Source organism: Eubalaena glacialis, chromosome 10, assembly GCF_028564815.1.
Source record: "Eubalaena glacialis isolate mEubGla1 chromosome 10, mEubGla1.1.hap2.+ XY, whole genome shotgun sequence".
Taxonomy (NCBI): domain Eukaryota; kingdom Metazoa; phylum Chordata; class Mammalia; order Artiodactyla; family Balaenidae; genus Eubalaena; species Eubalaena glacialis.
This window is the reverse complement of record NC_083725.1, coordinates 44,365,882-44,388,399: the sequence shown is the minus strand read 5'-3', so window position 1 is coordinate 44,388,399 and position 22,518 is coordinate 44,365,882. Positions and strand designations below refer to the sequence as shown.

Genomic DNA, 22,518 nt, shown 5'->3' with positions numbered 1-22,518 from the left:
ATGAATCATCCTTGATTATAAAGAAGTCATTTGAAAACAGCAAAAATTATTTCCCCTAAGGTGTCATGAACAACATAAATTAATATGAGCTGTCCAAAATGCCTGTAAAAAGTTAGAACTGCTACTAGGCTCAGGATCACTATTTCATTTAATAATAGCTTGTGCATATCATTGTGTACAGAAATCTTTCCAATTAAGTCTTCAGCCACTCCACCCATGCTTTCTGAAATTTTTACTTTCCAAAGCTTCTAACAACTTGGAGGCAAAAATTTTAGAATACTAATCTTAAGAATATAAGAAAGTAAAAAAGGAAGTAAACAGCATTGAAAATTTCTTGAATATATCTTTGTTTTTGAAGGGAAAACATGCACTTTTCATAAACTTACCAGCACTTTCCTGCACACATCGTGCAGTGTAACATACATTACCTTATGAGATATTCCATCAATCTGACATGCTATCTCCTGCTTTTCTGTGTTTATGCACATGGATTTCACTGCCAGGAACATACTTTTGCTGCCTGGATAAATTTTCCTAACCCTCAAAGCTCACCTCATGTTTCATCTCTTCTGAACTGCATTCCCTCACCTTCCAGTCTAATATAAACAGTCTTCTTGACTATGTTCTCTTAACGCCATCTCCTTCTGTATTTCAATCATTTAGTTCATTTTTTGGCCTTTATAATTGTTATAAATTCCCTAATGCATTCTATCAGTTATTTTATTGATCTTCACTTCTAATACAGTTCTGGCATGCAGTAAGGACCAGGAAAAATTTTATTGAAGGAGTTAATGAACACACTTGAAACTCTTGAAACTTTGACCATAATCACTCTTAATACTGAAGTTCTCTTTATTTTTTCCTTCCTAGATCTTCTTTCTTCTTATGCCATCAAAGTGCAATTTTTTCTTCCTACTTCCAGAAGTGTTTTCTCATGTCCCCTGCAATCTCATAACCTGAAACTACTCATCACTATCCCACAGCCTTGCCTTTCATCTCACATTTTTTTGTCTATTAATGCTGAGTTCTTTCCCTGCGAGATTGAAAGTGGTGCTGCATAGGAATTAAGATTTTGTTACAAAATAAAGTAGCTAGAATGATTCAAACAGGAGTCAGAAAGTCTATGAATATACTACTGAAAATTAAGACATTAAAAACTTAAGAAAGTAGAGAATGGCAATTTTAACTTTGGCCATTACTATTTGAGGTAGTATGTTCTTAGATAAATAATTAAGGGTCAGCTATAATTCCATTTATTAAAGTCAAAACACAAACTAAGCTAGAAATAATGTAAAGATTAGAGACAGAAAAAAATATGTCATGCAAGATAAGTGTTTAGTTCAGTAATTTTGTATTTTACTGAGGAGGAAATATAGAAATCTTGATGTAAGAAAATAATATCAAGAAGAGAATATTCTCATATGAAAGAACCAAGCTTTCTTTTCAGTGGTACTTCTCTACTGCATTAAACTATTGATGTGTAGATTAAATAACTGGTAGTAAATGTAGAGATGAAGAAACTTAATGTAAAGTGTCAGAAATCAATTGACCTCCAAGATTGAATTGAAAACCTATATTACCATATAGGTTGGTAGGAAAATATGAATGATTTCATGTAAATTCTTTTAGATATACATCTATTATTAAAAAAAAAAACAGAACTGTACTAGAAATGCCATCACATAAGCAAATAGTGATTATAGAACCTGATGATAATAAAATGAATATAAAAAGAAAATTAGATGTTAAAGTAGGTTTATTTATCCAACAAATTTTTATTTGGTAAAGAATGACAATTATGTCTGAGAATACATGAGTGAGAAATAAAAATATCAGACACTTTTGATCTATACATTTTAATATAACATATCTTTAATAGAAAAGAATTCTTAAGGACCCTGCAACAAACTTAAGAATCAAAACAGTACCAAGAGTAACAATAATCTTGAAGTCACAGTGTGATCTTCACCAATCCCACCTGCCTTTCCCCATGAGGGACCAACAGCCTGTTTATCATCCTTGTGATTTGCTTTAACAAAATTATCTTATGACATGTGGATATACATCAAAATATTCTTTATTTTTTCTTAATTTTAAAATATTACTAAATTCATATTATAATATATGTAATCATTCATGACTTCCTTTTGTTTCCCCAACCTTTGTTGAGGGTATTTGTAGTTTATTTACTTTGTCTAATAAATAGAAAACTAATGTGTATCATTCCAGCTTTCTGCCAGGAAGCATTTACCACAAACTGACCTAGGGAGGAAGAACCCAAGAAGAGCACAACAGTCTCAGTGAGCTGAAAAGACAGAGAAAGGGTAGCAGAGAGGCTGAGGTGACTGAAATTTATAAGGCAGAATAACAGAAAGGGAAAGCAACACAGAGGATGATTTGTTCAAATCTACATTGGGATATCATTGAGTACTTGACCAAATAATAAGCAGTGTATGTACAGAGTGAGACTTCACACCCTAAGAAAAACTACTGGAGAAGAAAAACCACCAGGAAGCTGAAAAAATACTGGATATTGCACAGAGTCAAAAGAAATGAAAACCCCAACCAATCAGAGTGATAAAATTTTATGAACAAATGGTTAATTCACCAGAGAACCTAAAAAAGACCAGACCTTAGGACAAGGGTTAACCTAGTCCTAAAATAAAGACTACTCTGAACACATCCTAACAAAGATTACAAACAATCCTCAGAAGGATTAAGCTGAGCTACAAGTAAATTTGCATTTTAGAACAAAATCTACCAATTGTTAGGGGACAAATTAAAAAAATCAGGTACCTGACAATGTATAGGATACAACAAATATTTCTAGAATTATGAAGAAGCAAAAAAAATGAACTATAAACAGGAGAAAATCAGTCAAAAAACACACAGAAATATCTGTGTTTTATTTAAAACAGCTCTTACGAATATATTAATGACTAAATTTAAAAATTTACTTGTTTGGCTTAATATCAGGTTAGACACTGCAGAAGAATAGATGAATGAACTTGAAGATAGAGCAATAGAAACTATATAAAATATATAGAGAAAAATATTGAATTATGCCTAAGAAATCTATGGAACAATCATTAAGTTATCTAATATATATGGAAGTTTAGTCCCAGAAGATAGGGATAGGCATAAAAATATTTGAAGATTATGGTCAAAGGTTATCACATTATTGAAAAACATAACTCCACAGATCTCCAAAGCTCAATGAAATACAAGCAGTATAAGGCACACCATAATCTAATTGCTAAAAAAATGATTTAAAGAAAAAATTTAAAGATAGTCTACCCAGAATTATTTTTCCAGTGAAAATATTCTTCAAACATGAAAGCAAAATAAAACCATGGTCAAGCAAAAACAAAACAAAACAAACAAAAACACAAATCCTGAATAATTTGTTGTAGTAGACAGCATTATAAGAAATGCTAAAGAACGTTTTTTAGGCTGAAGGAAAACTAATATTATATGGAAACTCCAGTCCCCACAAATGAATGAAAAGCTAGAAATCACTTTTTTCTTTTTTAATGTGTGTAAATAGAAAATATATTTGCTCTTTTTAATTTCTAAAATTTCTAATTTCTACTTTTTTCTCTAAAGTAAAAATAATAGCAATGTGGTGGAGGGCTTATAAAGTATGTAGAAATAATGTATATGATAAAATAGCACAAAATATGGGAAGGGAGACAAGTGAGCATAATATTGTCAGATACATATTCCAAGCTTTAGAACACCAATACATACATAGAAAGAACAAAGGGCTATAGCTAATGAATCAATAGAGGGCCTTAATGAAATACTAAAAAAAAAAAAAAAAGTAATTAAAGGAAAATAAGGCAAAGAAAGAGGTCAAAAAAGGAACAAAAAACTGATAGAGTAGAAAGAAAACTAGACTTAAAACCCAACCATAGATAACTGTAAATTCACTAAAACACACCAAAGGTGGACATTGTCAAACTGGATGAAAAAGCAAGACCCTATTATACTATAATATACTATCTGCAAGAATCCCATTTTAAATGTGTGTGTATATTTATCTATCTATCTATCTATCTATCTATCTATCTATATCTATCTATCTATCTATCATTTATCAAGAATATATATGTTGAAAGCAAGGGGATAAAAAAGATATAAACATTACTCATAAGAAAGCTAAAGTTACTATCTTAATATCAGGTAGTATATTTAGCACAAGGAATGTTACCTAATATGAAGATAGGCTCTTCATAATAATAAAAAGATTAATTTCTCAAGACGATATTAGAAATCTAAAATGTATATGCACCTAATAACAAAGCTTTAAAATATATGAAGGAAAATTTGATATTAAAGAAGAAATTGACAAATCCCCAATTATAATTGGAAATTTTAACACTCTTCTCCAGTAACTTATAAATTACAAGAATAGCAGGATGGAAAATCAATGAAGTAACATTTTTCTCCAGTAATTTATCAATTACAAGAACAAAAAGACAGAAAATCAGTAAAGTACAGAAGACTTGAATACAATTATTAACCCACTTGACATAATTTATATTTAAAGAACACTACAGCCACTAACTACAGAACACACTTAAAAAATCTACTCATGGAACATTCACAAAGATTAACTATATGGTAGACCATAAAAGAAGTATCACTCCTTATTACAGGACTGAAAATTTAGAAGGTATATTCTTTTTTTAAAAATTTTTATTGGAATATAATTGATTTACAATTTTGTGTTAGTTTCAGGTGTACCGCAAAGTGAATCAGTTATACGTTTACATATATACACTCTTTATTTAGATTCTTTTCCCCTATAGGCCATTACAGAGTATTGAGTAGAGTTCCCTGTGCTATACAGTAGGTTCTTATTAGTTATCTACTTTATATATAGTAGTGTGTTTATGTCAGCCCCAGTCTTCCAATTTATCCTTCCCCCGCTTATCCTGTGGTAACCATAAGTTTGTTTTCTACATGTGTGACTCTACTTCTGTTTTGTAAATGAGTTCATTTGCACCCTTTTTTTTTTTTAGATTCCACATATAAGTGATATCATGTCATACTGAGTGAAGTAAATCAGACACAAAAAGACAAATATCATATGATATCGTGTATATGTGGAATCTTTAACTGAAACAAAATTAAACTGTACATCAATAACAAAAGGATACTTGAAAAGTCACCAAAATATTTGGAAATTCAAAAGAACACAATTAAATAACCAAATTGTCAAAGAAGAAATCACGGGGGAAATTAGAAAATATTTTGAACTGAATAGTAATGAAAACACAGTGTGTGATATAGTTAATGTAATGCGTAAGTGTAAATTTATATATTTAAAAAAGGGAAAATTTGAAAATCAATGGTCTAAACTTCCACCTTAAACAATTAGAAACGTCAATCAATTTAAAATCAAAGTTAATACAAAGAAAGAAAGATTAAATAGCAGAAATCAATGAAATTGAATATGGACAGACAATGGGAAAAAATGAAATACAAAGGTGTTCTTATAGAAAATGTCAATACAATTGATAAACATAAAAAAGAAGAGATAAAATTCAAATTATCAATATCAAGTAGGAAAGAGGAAACATCACTATATCTCCACTAAACATTAAATGACAGGAAAGAAATGTTTAACATTTAATTTTACAATTAAACTAAATAAACTCCTTAAAAGACATAATTTGCATAATTGGCACAAAAAGAAATAGAAAAATCTGAATTATCCCATATCTATTAATGAAATTGAATTTTTAATTAAAAACCTCCCCACTGCAAAAACTTTAGAATAGGATAGCTTCACTGATGTATTTTGTCAGGCACATAAGGAAGAAATGATACCACATGGCCAAGTGAGGTTTACCTCAGGAATACAGAAATGGTTTAACTTTTAAGAATCAATTAATGCGGGCTTCTTTGGTGGTGCAGTGGTAAAGAATCCGCCTGCCAATGTAGGGGACATGGGTTCGAGCCCTGGTCTGGGAAGATCCCACATGCCGTGGAGCAACTAAGCCCGTGTGCCACAACTAACTGACCCTGTGCTCTAGAGCCCGTGAGCCACAACTACTGAAGCCCGCACGCCTAGAGCCCGTGCTCCGCAACAAGAGAAGCCACTACAATGCGAAACCCGAGCACCACAATGACGAGTAGCCCCTGCTCTCCACAACTAGAGAAAGCCTGCACGCAGCAACGAAGACCCAATGCAGCCAAAAATAAATAAATAAATAAAAATTTTAAAAAATCTATTAATGCAACTTGTCACATGAATAAAATAAAAGAGAATAATCTTACATTCATGTTTGTTAGTGCAGAAAAAACATACGACAAAATTCAACATACTTAATGAAACGCTTAACAGTGTAGGATTAGAGGGAAGCTTCCTCAGCCAGAAAAAGGGTATCTACAAAAAATATATATATATTCAACATCATACTAAATGGTAAAAACTAAAATGTCCTCCTTTCTTTTTTTCTCTTTCTTTTTTTCTCTAACTAGTTATGTTCAACATTTAATGGGGATGGATCCTAGATCGCAAAATAAGCCATAAAAAGAAATAAAATGTCTTAGAGACAGGAAAGGAAGAAGTAAAACAGTCTCTGCAGATGCTGTAGATATGTATGTGTACTATGTTGAGAATCTACCAAAAATTACTAAAGTTAATATTTAGGGATAAACTATACAAAATATACACACGACTTGTACACTGAGAAATCACATAATATTGCTGAGAGAAATGAAAGAATATCTAAATAACTGAGGAGATATACGATGTTTATGGATTACAACACTCAGTAGTGTTCAGATGTCAATCTCCCCAAATTCACATATGAATTCAACATAATTCAGTCAAAATCCCAGGAAACTTAAATTAGCAAGCTCCTTTAAAAATTTACATTAAAATTCAAAGAATATAGAATAGCCACAACAATTTGGTAAAAAAAGAATGAACATAAAAGACAACACACTTGATTTCAAGATTTTCTGTAAAAGCAGTAGTAATCAGGAAAGTGAGGAACTGGCATAAGACAGGTTTACAGATTAAGGGAACAGAAGAGAGTCCATAAATAGACCCACACATATAAGATTAGTTTGTCACAAAAATGCCAAGTAATTCAATGGGGAAAGAGTACTATTTTGAGCAAATAGTACTGCAACATGTGGATATTCATATTGAATAAAATTTAAAAGATTGACAATGCCAAGTATTTTTCAAGGATGTAAAACAGCTGGAAATTTTACACATTTCTGGTGGAAGTATAAAATTATATAGTTATTATAGCAAATAGTCTGGCAGTTTTTTATACAGTTAAATGTTTACCTTATCATATAACCTAGAAATTCAACTCCTAGTTACTTACCCAAGAGACATAAAAATGTGTCCACCAAAAACTTGTACATGAATGTACAAAGCGTTTTTATTCATAATCGCTTAAAACGGAAAACAACCCAAATGTCCAACTGTCAACTCTAGTACAGCAACTTCAATTCTATATTTTATTCTAAGAAACAAGTCAGAAAAGTGTTAAAAAATAAACAGGGTGTTTATCATAGCATTGTTTATAATAGTGAACATTGCTATTGCACCAGTCAGGAAAATTAGTGGAAAATATCCTACATTTAGCAATTATAATCCATCGTAAAATGTTACAAGACATCCAAGTAGTATACACAAAGCACTTTGATGTTTAAAAGAAAAAAAATCCCAGCCGACTACACAAATAAGGAAAGACTTTACTGAAGAGGAGGCATTTAGAATGGGTCTCAAAGAATTAGTAGCATTTTAACAGATATGACTGGAAACACACAAAATTGTGTTTCTGGGTCAGGAGATATGGAAGGAAGTAGTGAGAAATCGAACTGAAAAAGCAGACTGGGTCCAGAGCATAAAGTACATTAAATATAGATAGTAATAAATAAATCAGTGGAACAGAACTGTGAAGCCCAAAACAGATTTAAGCATGTGAGAACCAATTATATAACAAAGGCAACATTCCAAAAATTGTCGGAAAAGGAGTTTTAAGGATGCTAAAATAATTAGTTGCACTTCCTATTTCACATCAAAAACATGAGTATAGTCCAGATGGATTAAAGATCCAACTGCTTAAAAATAATTTTTAAAAAATGCTACCAGAAACGCTGAAGGAAATATGGACATAAACTTGGGTTTACAGATAATTTTACAAGCAAACAAAAATACAGAAGTCATGAAGGAAACTACAAATATGTTTGTTTCTCCCAAAAATATTTATAAAATTGTATCACAGATACCATCATAAACTATCAATACACTGAGAAAGAATTTTTCTGAGAAACAAAGTCACAATAGCCCTAATACACAAAGAACTCTAAGAAATTAAACAATACAAACAGGCAAATAGAAAAGTGAAAGAAATAATTGAAAAATAACATAAGCAAACAATTCATAGAAAAGCAGATTCAAATAGTCAATATAATTATGAAAAGATGTTCAACTTTCTTAGAGTCCAGAGAAATTTTAACAGGATGCCACTTTTAACCTTTCAATGCTGACAAAAATTAAACAGATTGATCACATAATGTGGTGGCAAAGATATGGAAAAACAGTCTCATATATTACTTATAGGTGTGGAAACTGCTACTATATTATTGGAAAACAATCTGGCAGTACTTATTAAAATGAAAAATGTGCACGCCCTTTGATCTATCAATTCCACTTTTCTGAATGCTGTAGAAAATAAAAAGCAATGGTATATGATATATGTACAACGTTGCTTATAGAAATATTATTTCTTAGTAGCAAAAAAAAAAAAAGGAAAAATGTTGGGACTATGCTGAATGTCTAACTATAGGGGATGGTTGATTAAATTCTGATACATCTATACAAGGGAATAATATGAAGCTATTAGCCAGAATAAGTCAGGAGTTGGTCTTGGATTTGATATTTTATTAATAAAATAACTCATCATATGTGTTTATATATGCATCAACACGACAAGGTGGGAAATTACTTGCTAACTGTATTTCTCTTTGCAGAAAGAAGATATTTGAAGGGGTGGGAGCAAAAAAAGTTCTTAATTCACTTTTCATGACTCTTTTGTTCAACTTTTATAATAAGCATATATTATTTTGTAATTTATCCAAGTTACTTTTGCCATTTAAACAAATTTACAAAGTTAAAAAAAAAAGTATAATATATATATGAATATACATATATGTGTAAAACAGAGTCTCTGAATTGCTTTCCTGAAATACGAAAGAAAAGGAAACTATCCTCCTTGTAATCTAACTACTTACCAGACGATCCACATGGAAAGTGAAGTATATCAACCAGCACATGGTCCTTAATTGTGATGACACTTTATTGCACTCAGCGTATTAAGTGCTTAAATTACCAGATAACAGAATCTATGTTCCTAATAGTGGAAAGTGTATTAATGGTATTTTCCCTCTTTATTGTAGCCCAGTTCCAACAATCACATGGATGAAGGTTAATGGTTATATTCCTGGTAAAGCACGTCTGCGTAAATCTCAGGCAGTACTGGAAATACCCAATGTGCAGCTGGACGATGCAGGCATATATGAGTGCCGAGCTGAAAACTCACGTGGAAAAAATTCCTTTCGTGGACAATTACAAGTATACAGTAAGTGTTTTCAGCAAAAATGGATGCTCTAGTCCCAAGAGTCAAACTGAAAATACAAACTAATTTGAACTAAATATTGCTTGTTAGCTACATTAAAAAATGAGTAATAATTTATAATCATGTTTCTTTTACATGGCAAAGCATCAGGTAAAATTACCCTACACACAGAAATGCTTTAAATTAAAAATGAATGGGGGGCTTCCCTGGGGGGGCTTCCCTGGTGGAGCAGTGGTTGAGAATCTGCCTGCTAATGCAGGGAACACGGGTTCGAGCCCTGGTCTGGCAGGATCCCACATGCCGCGGAGCAACTAGGCCCGTGAGCCACAATTACTGAGCCTGCGCGTCTGGAGCCTGTGCTCCGCAACAGGAGAGGCCGCGATAGTGAGAGGCCCGTGCACCGCGAAGAAGAGTGGCCCCCGCTTGCCACAACTGGAGAAAGCCCTAGCACAGAAACGAAGACCCAACACAGCCAAAAATAAATAAATAAAAATTAAAAAAAAAAAAAGAATGGGGAATTATAAGGTTCTTTGTACAACATAAAGAATTGATAACCTTAAAAATGAGATACGTTCCCAGCACCAAAGCCATCCTCTAAGTTACAAATCTTGTAACCTTTATTAACTTATTCTTGCCCTTGGCCTGAATCAGAAGTCACAATTAATGCCCATGAACCAAATCTTACTTGTCTTTTTTTCTTGTAAGTAAAAATTTATTGGAACGCAGCCTCACCCCTTTGTTTACATATTGCCTAGGTCAGCTTTTGCATTGATAAGGCAGAATTAAGTAGTTGAGACTGAGATCAGCTGACTTGCAAAGCCTCAAATATTTGCTATCTCATCCTTTACAAACTTTGCTGCCCCTACTCTAAATTAATGCATCTGTATAATAAATAAACTTCACAGCCTAAAAGTGTTTATATTGTCCAAAAATTTCAGAGACAACAAGTTATGTGTAAAATTGGGAAAATCTACTTCAAAAATATGTACAATCTCATCTTTACTTCCATGAATCACAAACTGTACTTTTCATATTTACTACTTTTCATATTTGCTTTTATAATGTACATTATACAAAAAGGGTAAGTAATAATATTCTTATTTCTCAGATGAGGACACTAAAAAACAGAGGAAAACTATAATGCAGAGCACTGATACAAGCAAATACAGATGTTTCCAATATGAAATTAAACAAATTTCATATTCAACTGAATCTGCCAGCAGCTATAACTGTCACTGTATCTCAAGATCAGTTATTCTAAAAAACTTAACGTTCTTCACAGGGACTTTAAAAAGTATTTTGAAACATTAATATTTGAATTCAACCAGTTTTCCTTTTCTTATTTGTAACAACTCCTTTAGAAATTCAGCACTCCAAACAACTTGACTATGCCTTGCACATTTTGTTCATTCACTCATTGATTCAACTAATGTTTATTTAGTGGCTATTACTGCACTACATGCTAGTAATAGAGATTTGAAGGAGCTCTTGGTCCACTAGATCAGATGAAAAGCAAACCCCACATAGGGCAGAGCGTGCTATCTGCTGTGATGAAAGCATGTGCAAAGGATTATGGGAGCACAGGGTCCACTGCATTTTACTGGGATGATTCAGGAAAGCATTCCAGAGAATTTGTACCTTAAGGGCTATCCCACCCACCAGTGGTCTGGCAGCCAGCTGGGTCAGGACCCAGCCCCTACCATCAGCAGGCTGGCACCAGTCCCAGGACCCCCCAGGGCCACATAACCAGCTACCTCAAGACACAGTTCCACCAACCAGTGGGTCAGTGAGAGCCCTGTTTCACCAGGCCATGAAGCCAGCCATGCTGGGACCCAGGCACTCACTCCAGCAGGCCAGCAGCCACTGTATGAGGTAGGGCCAGACAGTAAATGAGGCAGAAATAAATTAATTAGAGGCTAAAAAACAATTTTAAAAGATCAATGAAACTAAGAGCTGGTATTTTGAAAAGATAAACAAAGCTGATAGACCTTTAACTAGACTCATCAAGAAAAAAGGGAGCCCATATAAATTAAATCAGAAATGAAAGAGAAGTTACAGCCAACACCACAGTAATACAAAGGATCATAAGAGATTACTACAAACAATTATATTCCAATAAAATGGACAATGTAGAAGAAACGGATAAATTTCTGGAAATGTACAATCTCCCAAGAATGAATCAGGAAGAAATAGAAAATATGAACAGACAAATTTCCAGTAATGAAATTGAATCAATAATTAAAAAAAAAAAAGAAAGCTTATAGAAAACAAAAGTCCAGTACCAGATGGCCTCACATGTGAAGTCTATCAAAAATTTAAAGAAGAGTTAACATCTATCCTTCTCAAACTATTCCAAAAATTTGCAGAGAAAGAAATGCTTCTGAACTCATTCTTCAAGGCCAATATCACCCTGATACCAAAACCAGACAAAGATATCACACACACACACAAAATTTTAGGCTAATATCATTGATGAACATAGGTATACATATCTTCAACAAAAAATTAGCAAATTGAATTCAACAATACATTAAAAGGATCATACCCTGTGATCCACTGGGACTTATCCCAGGGATGCAAGGATGGTTCAATATCCACAAATCAATCAATATGATATACCACCTTAACAAATTGAACAATAAAACTCAAATGATCATCTCAATAGAAAAAGCTTTTGACAAAATTCAACATGCATTTATGATGAAAACTCAACAAAGTGGGTATAGTGGGAACATACTTCAACATTATAAAGGCTATATATGACAATCCCACAGCTAACACCATGCTCAATGTGGAAAGCTAAAAGTATTTTCTGTCAGATCGGGAACAGGACAACGATGCCTACTCTTGCCATTTTAATTCAAAATAGTGTTGGAAGTCCTAGCCACAGCAATCAGACAAGAAAAAGAAATAAAAGAAATCCAAATTGGAAAAGAAGTAAAACTTTGCAAAAGACAGGACACTTTATAGATAAAATCCTAAAGACACCACTCCAAAACTATTACAGCTCATCAATGAATTCAATAAAATTGCAAGATGCAAAATTAATATACAGAAATCTGTTGCATTTCTAAATAAAAACTAACTGCAAACTATCAGAAAGAAAAATTATGAAAACAATCCCATTTATCATCACATCAAAAAGAGTCAAATACCTAGGAATAAATCTAACTAAGGATGTAAAAGACCTATACTTGGAACATTATAAGACACTGATGAAAGAAATTGAACACAACACAAACAAATGGAAAAGTATAACATGCTCAAAGTTTGAAAGAATTAATATTGTTAAAATGACCATACTACCCAAGGCAATCTACAGATTCAATGCAACCCCTATCAAAATATCAAAGGCGTATTTTACAGAACTAGAACAAATAATTCTAAAATTTGTATGAAAACACAAAAGACCCCGAATAGCAAAAGCAATCTTGAGAAAGAAGAACCAAGCTGGCAGTATCACAATCCTTGATTTCAAACTATACTACAAAGCTCCAGTAATCAAAACACTACAGTACTGGCACAAAAAGAGACACGTAGATCAATGGAACAGAATAGAGAACCCAGAAGTGAACCCACATGTATATGGTCAATTAATCTATGACAAAGGAGGCAAGAATACAAAATGAGGAAAAGACATCCTCTTCAATAAAGGGTGTTGGAAAAATTGGACAGCCACATGAGAAAGAATCCAACTGGACTATTTTCTCACACCATACACAAAAATAAACTCAAAATTTATTAAAGACGTAAATGTAAGACCTGAAACCATAAAACTCCTAGAAGAAAACATAGGCAGTATGATCTTTGACATAAGTCTTAGCAATATTTTTTTGGATCAGTCTCTTCAGGCAAGGGAAACAAAAGCAATTTTAAAAATGGAACTAAATCAAACTAAAAAGCCTTTGCACAGTAAAGGAAATTATCAAAAAGGCTGTCAACTGAATAGGATATTTGCAAATGATACATCTGAAAAGGAGTTATACACCAAAATATACAAAGAACTCATACAACTCAACATCAAAAAAAAAAACAACCCAGTTAAAAAATGGGCAGAGGACCTGAATAGATATTTTTTCAAAGAAGATATGCATATGGCCAACAAGCACATGAAAAGATGTTCAACATCTCTAGTCATCGGGGAAATGCAAATCAAACCAACAATGAGCATCACCTCAGACCTGTCAGAATGGCTATTATCAAAAAACAACAAATAATTGTTGGTAAAGATGTGGAGAAAAGGGAACCCTCATGCACTGTTGGTGGGAATATAAATTGGTGTAGCCACTATGGAAAATGGTATGGAAGTTCCTCAAAAAATTAAAAAATAAAACTACCATATGATTCAACAATTCCACTCCTGGGTATTTATTCAAAGAAATGAAAAAAATAATTTGAAAATAAACATGCATCCTTATGTTTATTGCAGCATTATTCACAATAGCCAAGATATGGAAGCAATCCAAGTACTCATTTATAGATTAATGGATAAAAATGATGTGAGATTTTTTATATATATATATATATGATGGACTAATAACCTAAAAAAAAAGAATGAAATCTTGCCATTTGCAACAACAAGGGTAGACCTAGAGGGTATTATGCTAAGGGAAATAAGTCATAGAAAGACAAGTAGCATATGATTTCACTTATATGTGGAATCCAAAAAACAAAATAAATGAACAGACATAAAACAGAAACAGAGTCATAGGTACAGAGAACAAACAGGTGGTTGCCAGAGGGGAGAGGGGTGGAGGAATGAAAGAAATAGATGAGGGAGATTAAGAGGTACAAACTTAAAAAAATATTTGACGATGGAGGAAAGACACTTTAACCATATCTTACAGATTTCATACAATTGCAATGTTATCTTTCTGATAAAGAAATTTTTCTCTGTTGTAATTTTGAAAGCTTATATATTTACATATATATTTATAATGCACTAGAATGCTAGTAAATATAGAACAATTTTATATCAAATGAAATTTGAATTTACAAATTATTTTTCCAAAGCTATTCAGGTTCTATCAGAAAAGAAAAAGCAGAGCAGTTATTCAATAAACTGACATGTTTTCTTACTTCAATCCATGCTAAAGCTGCTTTAGTATTTGGAAGAAATGATACTTCTAAGCCTTCTTACTAAACGTTCCAGTGCTCTCCATGGGGAAAGTCTAGCCACTTACTGTAAAGTGGGTAAAACAACAATATTTGCTTCACTTAGATTATCAGAACATTATCATTGCTATATTTCTTTACACAGGAAATAGAGTTCTGTGTGTAATGTAATGCTGTGTTTCTTCCAAACACCAATAGTTATGTTAATTGATAAAAAATGTTAATGCATAAGAATTTGTGAATATTCCATATGAATTTTGAGCTTGGTGAAGCATTTGAGAAATTAAATCACCCTTCTTTAATGCTTAAACTCTTACAGCATACCCACACTGGGTAGCAAAACTGAATGATACTCAGTTAGACAGCGGGAGCCCTCTCCGATGGGAATGTAAGGCTACTGGAAAACCCAGACCCACATACCGTTGGCTGAAGAATGGAGTACCCCTCTTGCTTCAGGTACTGTTGGTAACCTTAGCCTGTTCCAGTGTAATTTTAGAAGGATTTCACACAGGACAAGCTATCTTCCTTTAGTCTTATTGAAAGCCATTTCTTATGTATCCCTTATATTTGGAATGAGAAAAATAACATATATAATTAAAATTTTCTTTTTATTTTAATTGCCTCATTACTTTTTTGAGTAATATATCACTTCTTTAAATTTTATTCTATCCTATAAATTCATTCAAAAATATCAATGATTATCATAGATGTATTGCCATTTCCAGCAGACTTTTAGACATCATCTAGTTTATTGCTGTCACTTTGCATATGATGGAGTTATCTCCAAGAAGTAAAGTGACTTGCCCAAGATCATATATCTAGTAAGAGATGAGACTGGAAGAGAATCCTAGTCTTCTGTGTCCTAGGCAGGTTCTTCACAACATCCTTCTACACATTGACAAATTTATTTTTAGTAAATCTATTGCATGCTTTTATTTTATTTTTTATTTTTTAACATCTTTATTGGAGTATAATTGCTTTACAATAGTGTGTTAGTTTCTGCTATATAACAAAGTGAATCAGCTATACATTTACATATATCCCCATATCTCCTCCTTCTTGCGTCTCCCCCCCACCCTCCCTATCCCACCCCTCTAGGTGGACACAAAACACTGAGATGATCTCCCTGTGCTATGCAGCTGCTTCCCACTAGCTATCTATTTTACATTTAGTAGTGTATATATGCCCATGCCACTCTCTCACTTAGTCCCAGCTTACCCTTCCCCATCCCCGTGTCCTCAAAACAACTTAATACCTACTGAATTTGAGAATAAATTGATTACTATTTAAAATAAGAATAATTGTTATAATTTCAGCTCTTTCCCTTGTTGTGGCCTTTCCAGGAAGGAGAGCAAAACGGGAATAGTTCACTATTTATGGACAAAAGAGAGAGAAAGTTTGAAATTCCAAACACAGCTTCTGCCCAGGTCCTGCCATTACCAAAGGATCTCTTGTCTGACATTTGCCTCTTTGGGCTTTGGTTTGCTCTTTTGTGAAATGAAGAGATTGGATCAGATCATCCCCACAGTCCCATCCAACTCCAATATTCCCTTATTCTAAAACCAGTTAACCCAAAACAGAACACAGTTACGCAAAAAGACAGACAGAAATAAAAAAGAACAATAGAGCTGTTAAGGAAAACTGAGGGGGAGGGAGTGGGAATCCTGAGATACTCGTTCATTGCCTGTCTCTCTCTAATTCTCTTTGGGATATCAGATAAACCTTGAGATGGGATCTGTGCTAGTTATATTTTCAACTCCCACATCCAAGTAAAGTGAATTCCACTGGCAGATAATAGTCTGTTAAGTGAATTGGTTAATTTTTAAAAGGATGTCAAATTTCTTGGCATCTTCGTTGATAGGTAATCAAAGCACTGCTCACTAAAATTAAAAGAATGATTTGTTTGACATTAAGGAGGTAAGACACCTGGTTGCTTAACAGCATTTTAAATTGAAAATTTGCTTTTGAAATGTGTTCTTGGCCTCAGTTTACCTCAGTTTGCTCATGCTCAATCCTCTGTCTTCTGTATTGTTTCATCTGATCAGTTTACATTTTCTGACCAATAGTTTTATACAGAATCCAGTTGCAGGCCAGTTTTTTTTATTTGTGTTACTGTGTTGCGAAGTGAGAGAAAAGGCAAACCTCTGACCGGATTAATATAGTAAAGAGATTCTTGTGATGACCTGGCCTATATTTAACCTTGATCCCATGTATATACAGTCTCGATCCTTCTACCATTTGAACTTCTGCTTCTCCTTTGTAAAATGAATTCAAATAAAAGCAGTATCGGCTGATTGTATTTCATAAGCTTAACTAGTATACCAAACAAAAACAGCTTATTTTAAAAACATAACCAAAAGTAAAACTCATAAGTATAACTACAGGAAAATATAGTTATAATTTCTTTTCTGACTGAGAAATAGTTGTATTTTACATAAGATGTTATATTAGAATAATGAACAGTAGATTTGTGTTCTTAGGTTGTCAAATAATGTTCAACTGTATTAGTCAGAGGCTTTTTTGTCTTGATCTAGGAGAGAGTAACTGCAAAATCTCTATGATTCGTTCACTTTCTATATCTATTTTTTTTTATTCCATTACAGAGTAGGGTTGAGATGGTTAATGGAGTATTGATGATCCACAATGTGAATCAATCAGATGCTGGAATGTATCAGTGTTTGGCTGAAAATAAATATGGAGCCATTTATGGGAGTGCTGAGCTAAAGATTCTAGGTATGCAATTTCTAAGTAAATAAAAAGGAAAAAAATGTTGCTTCTTTTCATGCTCTAATTCTTACTATACTGAAGGTTTATGATGTGATCATAAAAACCTATTTTATGGTTTGAAAAGAAATACTATGTCTTGCTGATATGCATTTTTTTAAGCTTTAGGAAACAAGTTTACATGGTGTACAGTTTGTCCCATAACTTTCTATAAGATTTTCTCTAATTTTAGTTTTAATCCTAACAGGTTTATACAATATGTCTTTTCTATGGCATTAAAAAAATCATATAAGAAAAGTATGTTAACTTTCAAGGAAGAATGTTTTAAGGGTAGGGAATCAGAATGTAGGTTTTCAACACAGCAGTGCTTAATATTCTCCCAAGCAGCTGCTACCTACCAGTAGGTATGTGGCTCCTGCAAGGTGGGACTCCTAAGTAAATCACCCTCTCTTGAAGGGTCATCAACCGTTGTCACCTTTACAGGTTGATGAAAGCCCTTCTGAGGCCAGGCCAGCAAGCTCCTAGTGTTACACTCTTGAGAATATAACCACAACACTAGCACTACTTCACTCTTTAATAAAAGAAAAATTCAGTCCAGGGGAATAAGCTACCCAGATTGAGCATGGTTCAGTTTCTGGAATAGATTTTACTTTTTCCCACTCTCATGATTTTCTAAGCTTTTGTTCTGGGATGATTATAATACAAAGAGAGAGACTTAGATGATCTTAACGCACCATCTCCCAAACGTGGGCAGGAGCCTAAGTGTGCTTCGTACTTTCCACTGACCCAAAGCACAACATTAACAGAAACACCCAAGATCTCTGGAATCTGAAAATGCACCATTCACATATCAGCTATGTGATAAATCAAAAACCATAAATCAAATTGAATTATGAATGTTTACATTTGAAATTTCTTCACATTATCACAAATCCATCCAAAATAGATATAGGAGTCCACGTTTCAATGTCATACATCCTAACCAATCAAATATTAATGTACTTTCTTGTCAGCTCATACTCCAACATTTCTGAATTAAAAAGCTGATTCAGCTTTCACCTAGTTAATGTTTTACCCAGAAACACTCTCAAATGTGTCCCTTTCTCATTCACTAGACATATTTTCAAAATTATGTTTAATAAGGTATATTCCCAGTAGGCAACCAAAAATATCACCTGCAATCTTCCTATAAATTCCTTAACTTTTCTTTCAATTTTTTAATCCATTGCAATTGGTACCTTTTTTGTGTGTGTTGCATACATATCTTTTAATGTTGTGTGCCATGCATTATACTGATATGTGATGGACATAAAAAACTTATGAAATATTCATAAAATTGTCATATTGGCATAAATAAATGTCTCAGATACAGTAAACTTGTACACATATTTCCAGTTTATCTTTTAGATTCAAAGGTGATTTTTTTTTTAATTTGTTTTTGTCTCTCTGTCACGTGTTGTTTTAGTCCAGCATTCTCAACCACAGCTACCTACTGGAATTTCCTGGGAAGTTTAATCAAAACTGTCTTAAAATGATCAGGCCTAGATGAATAATTACAAACAATGAAATAAAATTTTAATTGAAATTTAAATAATTCAATTTCTTAAAAATATATTTCTTTTAAAACTACATTTAATTTTGTATACTATTAAAATAAAATATGCACTAAGACTCATAGATAGGAAATGGGCTACACAGGATTGCCTTCTATGCAGATAACCTCCATTTTTCCAAAGGAAGCCCAAAATAGACTTCTGTGTCCAGCCCCTTCACCTTTTGTCCAAAGTGCTCATTAGTCTTTCACAATTAAAGTTGACAATCATAATTAAAGCATCTCATTCTTTGAAACAGCCTTTGTCTCTGGGCCCCACAATTGTATGGAACTATCACCTGCTGATGGAAAGAAAAGCCAATAAGATAGCTACTAATTAATAATAAATTAAATTTCAAGTTAGTGCCTTTTACATGTGTAGATATCCTATGATTTTATTAGAAATGCATTCCAAAGATAAAGTTGCCAGATCTTGGTGAATCATCCATTAGAGGATATTGTCATTGCTTGTGGTAGAACTAACCTTTTACTTTTTCATAGCTTCAGCTCCCACTTTTACACTGAATCAACTGAAGAAAACAATAATTATTACTAAAGGCCAAGAAGTCATCATAGAGTGCAAACCCCAAGGCTCTCCAAAACCAACCATCACTTGGAAGAAGGGAGACAAAGCAGTTAGAGAGAATAAAAGGTTAGAAGTCTATTTCATAATTCAAACTCTTAATATCAGACTTTTTGAATGCAGATGATACAAAGTATATGTCTTGCCATAATTGTGAGATATATGTCATGAACTGACTGAACTATGGTTTTGTCTACATAGTGATTAAAAAAAATCAAATGATTTATAAAGAAAAAAGTTATACCTCAATATAGCCAGACTTCTTTGCTTCAGTGGTGTTTCAACACCAGTTGGGAATTTCACCAGGTTATGAAGAAAGCAAACACTTTCATTAAGTTAGTAATTTTTGGTTTTCATTTGGGTCTGCAGATTTGAGGATCCACAAGTTATCTATGATAATTTTTAGAGATCGGGTTCTCATTTCAATGTTAACATTAAAAATAATATAAATATACCCTGGATCTTCTGGATAATCACTTTATGACAGAATACTTCCAAGTGAAATTTGTGCCGAAGTTTGCATTTTTGTTTTCAATCACATTGATGCAAAATACTATAGAATTATTTCAATTGCCACGGCAAATGAGAAATGTTCAGAGAACTATTTAACGTGTAAAGGTTTGTCTTTGGTATGTAAAGCCAAAGGATACCACAGGAATACAAATGGGGAAAAGTGATGAGAGAATCAAATACTTGCATGACAGTCTATATATGGCAAATTTGAAAGTCCCATGCTTTACCAATCATCATATGGTGTTTTACCTTTGGCAAAATATTATCCTCCATTCTGTTAAAATAATGTTGTGTATGTTGTTTTACAGTTTTGTTTTTCATTTGATCTATAAAGATAAGGAGTTTATGTTTTGTTTTATGTTTGGGTCTCTGTAAACATATAGCTAAAATAATTTAAGTCAGCATTAGGGGTCCATTTAAGCAATTCTTTAAGTAATTTTGGAATATTTTGAAATACTTGAAAAATTTCTTTAGAATATATATAGTTTTTTTCCCATTCAATTCTGAGAAACACTGTTTTAAATTGCTTGTCTCTGATGAAATAATTTATGAATGATTGGATTCCGTCCAGGCCCAAGGATCTACGCTGCCTGGAAAAGGTGATAACCTAGAATTGACATGGGTCATAATGGACATTTTGTTTTGAAAAAAAAATTCTCTTTCTTAGTGGGGGTAGGGTTGGGCAGCAAATCACACACTGTGAGATCAGTGTTGCATTTCATTGAATTGCATTTGGTTGAATTACATATGGTCCAATTGAAGTTTTTTTGGATTATTGCTCAGAAATATGAAAAAAAACTGACACAAATCTTTCATTAAAGCAGAAGAAAATTAATTCATCGTATACCAGTAAGAACATATTTACATTGCTTGGTTATCATTTTTTCTGAATGTATTAAATTTTTTCACAGTATCATCAAAATATATATGCCATATTAGTACAAGCCATTCCATTTGAAATGCATTACTTTGTTTTATGTTTGTGGATGGCATGTGAGCCTTGTCTTATTTATTTCAGTTCACCATAGAATGTTTCTCATCAACTATTCATAGATATCACATTGAGTTTAAAAATGTGGCATCTCTTTTGTCAAAGCAAAAGTACTGAGAGAGGAACAGGATTATGGGTTTTCTATTACAACAAATATGAGCATAATAAACTTTTTATTTTCCAGAAGTTAAAAAGTATAGTTTGTGAATTTTCCATTTTTCTTGCTCACTTTTCTATTCACTGCTAACCCCTTGGGTTAGTGAGACAAATACAATGGCTTCAAACTCAGATCACTCAATTTTTCCAGATATAAATACTTCTGGTCAAAGTGCTATTTAGGAAAAAGGCTGAAAGGTGTTTTTATTTAAGTAAAAGCAAGATTTGGACACAATAACTTAGCATTGTGTTACCCTGAATGACATGTTTATATCATAACAGGTCTGTAAACTGGTTTAATTTAATAACAAAGATCAAAGATAACAGTGCATTTTTATTTTTTTGGCCGCATCTGCACGACATGCAAGATCTTAGTTCCCTGACCAAGGATTCAACCCATGCCCCCTGCAGTGGAAGCACAGAGTCTTAACCACTGGGCCACCAGGGAAGTCCCAAAAGGGCATTTTTATTCTTAAAAATTGACAGGACCACTTGCAAAATATAATTTTTAGTTGTGTACAATTTACTACCACACTGAGACATCAGGTTTCACAAAGAATACAATCTAGTTGGGTATAAAAAAATATAAATGTTCAAATATTAAAATAAGAGGCTAAGATTTAATTAACAATAGAAAGAATTCCACAAAGTAGTATAAGAAGACACACATAGATATTTGGACAACTGCACATTCTAAAAATATGAATGGAAACTTGAAACTTAAAATTTTAATTATATGTATTATACATTCTTTAAAATAGCATCTCAGTTACACATGACAACTTATTTTCTTACATATATTTTAGATCATTTGTCTCTGTTACAAAGCACCTCAACCATTTGTAAGAATTATAAATATAAGCTTAAGTGGAAAGGAAGATGTTAGAAAACTGTTAAGGCTTTGAAAAGTTTGGGTCATATGTATTTCACATGGGGCTACAGATTCAAATCATGGTTTATTTTGTTGTAATATAAGTATATTCACCATTCATGTGATCTTCATCAAGTATGTCCCCCACTCATGCAACCTACAACTGGAAAAAAAAAGTTAAACGAATAGCCTTGCCCTTCATTCATAATCTTCACAGTTATTTGGTGTCTTTCCAAATTAAAGATTGAAACAGTAAATGGCAGTTTCCTACATGGGCAAATAAAGACTAGTATTACATTGGGGAAAAGGTTTTAAAGTAATAATATATCATAAGAGGAATATTTAAGTGTGAGAAACATA

General features: G+C 32.8%; 1 protein-coding gene across 3 annotated transcripts in view; it reads left to right on the top strand.

The window, feature by feature from the left end:
• Window positions 1–22,518, top strand: part of CNTN5 (contactin 5) — a 1,391,352-nt gene that overhangs the window by 1,072,665 nt on the left and 296,169 nt on the right. For all 3 annotated transcript variants that reach the window (XM_061204029.1, XM_061204028.1, XM_061204030.1), the window contains exons 9-12: window positions 9,436–9,617; window positions 15,049–15,185; window positions 17,333–17,462; window positions 19,546–19,696. In XM_061204029.1, the coding sequence (XP_061060012.1) occupies window positions 9,436–9,617; window positions 15,049–15,185; window positions 17,333–17,462; window positions 19,546–19,696 (600 nt within the window). The remainder of the gene's footprint in view (window positions 1–9,435; window positions 9,618–15,048; window positions 15,186–17,332; window positions 17,463–19,545; window positions 19,697–22,518) is intronic.